The 3,010-nt window shown below is 39.5% G+C and overlaps 1 protein-coding gene across 1 annotated transcript; it reads left to right on the plus strand.

Annotated features, from left to right (window-relative positions):
- Window positions 1-328: 328 nt before the first annotated feature.
- Window positions 329-2,293, plus strand: LOC113507906. The gene is made up of 4 exons (XM_026890850.1): window positions 329-784; window positions 954-973; window positions 1,300-1,500; window positions 2,126-2,293. The coding sequence occupies exons 1-4, from the start codon at window positions 754-756 to the stop codon at window positions 2,204-2,206; spliced, it is 333 nt and encodes a 110-aa protein (XP_026746651.1). The 5' UTR covers window positions 329-753; the 3' UTR covers window positions 2,207-2,293.
- The last annotated feature ends 717 nt before the right edge of the window (window positions 2,294-3,010 follow it).

Consider the following 3,010-nt stretch of genomic DNA (forward strand, 5'->3'; position numbering starts at 1 on the left):
TAGACAAGAATACTTACAGTTGTTTATTTTCGTGAGAATCACACAAAAGGAATTTCACCGGTCGCACGTGTCACCAGAATGCACTTGTTTTTACTTGTCGATCCCATTCCCATGACGAAATCCATTCAGTCTAATGGCCGCCCGTGACAGATTCATTCAGTACGTTTTCGTTGCAAAAAAAAATTTACCCAAAAGTCCAAAGAATAGAGAACAAAATCGCATTTAAAAAGTTTGTTAGTTTTGGACGTGGATCCACGCTTAGGCACACGAGGGTAAAGATTTTTCGAACGTGGATCCACGTCTAAAACACACGAAAGGTTAACTGCGTGACACGTAATTTTATTTATAATAGCTTACTAGATCGAAGTAGTAAGTATAAAAAGCCTTGTCTACGTTGATATCGGCTCCCAGTCTCACCGACAGCTGAGCCCCGTATGTTACCTCGCGACTGTCTATCTGACAACACAACACATGTTACTGTGACACAGTATCACATAGTAAGACTGCGTCACAACTGTAGTGACTTGACGACTGACAAATATTAACGTATGACAGTCGGGAGCAAAGGCTCTATGTACTGTCTAGTTTATGAAATAATAAAATTTTAAGGTTTTTAAATAGGATATTTGACTTAATCTAATAATATAAATCTGTTCGTAGTCCGTCAGACAGGTTTCTAAAAAATATTGAGTATTTTTCGTTATAACACCACTAAAAAGTTAGGAAAATTAAGCGCTTAAGATGATGAAATGAATGGTTGTGGGGGCTAGTAAAAAGCGTACTGGTAAGTGACGTCACACGACGTTTAAATTACTGTATTTTTAGTTTATCCAATATACTTTGGAAATCGTCTGACAGACTGTGCCGTTCTTTTTTGACAAATACCCTATTATATTAATAGAATACGTATTTTAAAGGTATTTTTGTTAATAAATACTTTTTTATTGTTTTAGGATACGCACCACAGCCAGGGGTGAGTTTTATTTTGTAAATCTTTCTGCTACATGTATTGAATGGAGACGTGGATTCGACCTCGCGTAGGACAAGTATTATAATTATAAATGCTTAGTCTGAGTGTCTTTCTGCTTGTAACTTGAATGTTTGTGATACGTCCTGCTATTAAGGCATTAAATACCTTACTGCAGGAGTTAAGCGCTTCGCGAGTTTGCGCTTTTTCATGTTTATTCACTTAAACAACATTTAAAAGCTATATTTTCCAACTACGCTTTATTTTTAGCCAAAATACATTATCTATGTCCAGTATGTTTAAACATTACAATTGTATTCCCCCCAAACCAGGTACAGTACGCCCAAGGCATGCCCCCACAAGGAATGGGCCCCCGCTTCGGCGGGCCCCAGCCACAGTACGTGCAGGGCCCGCAGCGGCGCGGCATGGGCGCCGGGACGGCGGTGGGCATGGGCGTCGGGGCCCTCGCGGCCGGCGGCCTGGCCGGGTACGCCCTGGGAGGCGGCTTCAGTAGTAATGACGCCCCGAGCGAGGTGAGGATACTAAAAACTTAATATCTTCAATCATAGGCTAAGCTCTTGATACGGTTGGTCCATGGATCGGTGACCGTCTATGTTGTAACGTGTTTCGGAAGGCACGTTAAATTGAGGGTTCCGGCTGTTATTTGCATATCTTTGACAGTCGTTGCGGGTAGTCGAAAGCTAGTCTGAATGTGTATCGTATCGCCCAGGTAACTGGGATGCGCATTTTACGGAAAAAAAATTCTATTAAGGGGTAATAGTCACAAATTCTGATTAAGGGGTATCGTGTTGCCCCAGGTAACTGGGTTGAGGAGGTCAGACAGGCAGTCGCTCCTTGTATATCATTGGTACTTTGCTGAATCCGGTAGGACTGAAGTTTTTTTTGATAAATTAGGGTAGCAAAAACAATTAAACATTTACATTTAGTTTATATAGGTAAAACAATACTGTATTTGGCAAAAAAAATATACAATATTTTTGGGAAACCTGTCTGACGAATTAACCAGATGTTTTAATCAAATACCTTATCAACGTGTTGCGGAAAAACATTATAAGAAGGAATTCCAATATTATAAACATCCCGATATCACCCTTATACCTCTCACTTTAACTTAATTCTGTTCACCAACTCTTTAAGGGCGTCGACTCATACCATCCCCCAACGCAAGCCCACATTGCCCCCGAGGCAGACGATGATGATGAATGGATCGAAGAATAGTCGGATATTAAGGGATATTAGGATATTCTAAGTATCCGGTATGTCTGTAGACACTAGGATAGTAGATAGTCTACATAGAAATGTGATACTTAGAGCCTGCATACATAAAGGGTTAATCCTTCCCACGTTTTTATACACTCACTTTTCTTGGTTTGTTTGTCGGTTTCGGTTGGATTTTGCAACTCAATTTTGAGGCACTTCCCGATAAGTTAGCACGCTGAAATTTTCAGGGTAGCTTCAAATCCGATGACAATGCAATTTACATGTATAAAAACGACTGGATCGATTTTGATAAAATGTGAATTGAGTGACATTTAAAAAACGTGGGGTTTTAGATTTTTTAATATATTAATTATTACTTACACGCCTTCCGGCTTTGCACGCGTTATTATTATTCTAAATGGGGCTAAATGGAAAACAAATTCAGTCTTTAGCCTCGGTTGAAGTGTGATAAATTATGCATCGCCATACACCGACACAAAAACGCGGATGAATGTAGCTCGGCGGTTCAGGTTAAGTCAGTAAGAGTCTGACACTACCCATTTCCTCCCCCGAGGCAGTGGGTGTCCATAAGAATTGGCCTACCTTACCAGAAAAATATAAATACGAATTTCTTGATTGACACAATTTTTAACACTTATTCCCGGACAATAAAATAGAAACAATGGGAACTAGTTAAAACTGTATTTCAGGAGCTAGTTTTAAAGAGGATTATTTTCTTGGACTATATTAAATTAATATATGGGCAAATATCGTCCAAAGGCAATGCTATAGCAATTAGCAATGAAAATAGTATTTTTACAC

This window comes from Trichoplusia ni, unplaced genomic scaffold, assembly GCF_003590095.1.
Source record: "Trichoplusia ni isolate ovarian cell line Hi5 unplaced genomic scaffold, tn1 tig00003472, whole genome shotgun sequence".
Classification (NCBI taxonomy): Eukaryota; Metazoa; Arthropoda; class Insecta; order Lepidoptera; family Noctuidae; genus Trichoplusia; species Trichoplusia ni.

Excerpts from the sequence above, each read along its gene's own strand:
- LOC113507906 (XM_026890850.1), top strand. The coding sequence starts at position 754 with ATGGTTGTGGGGGCTAGTAAAAAGCGTACTG. Across the intron at positions 974-1,299 it reads GATACGCACCACAGCCAGGG|GTACAGTACGCCCAAGGCAT; the intron begins GTGAGTTTTATT and ends CCCCCAAACCAG. Across the intron at positions 1,501-2,125 it reads GTAATGACGCCCCGAGCGAG|GGCGTCGACTCATACCATCC; the intron begins GTGAGGATACTA and ends CAACTCTTTAAG.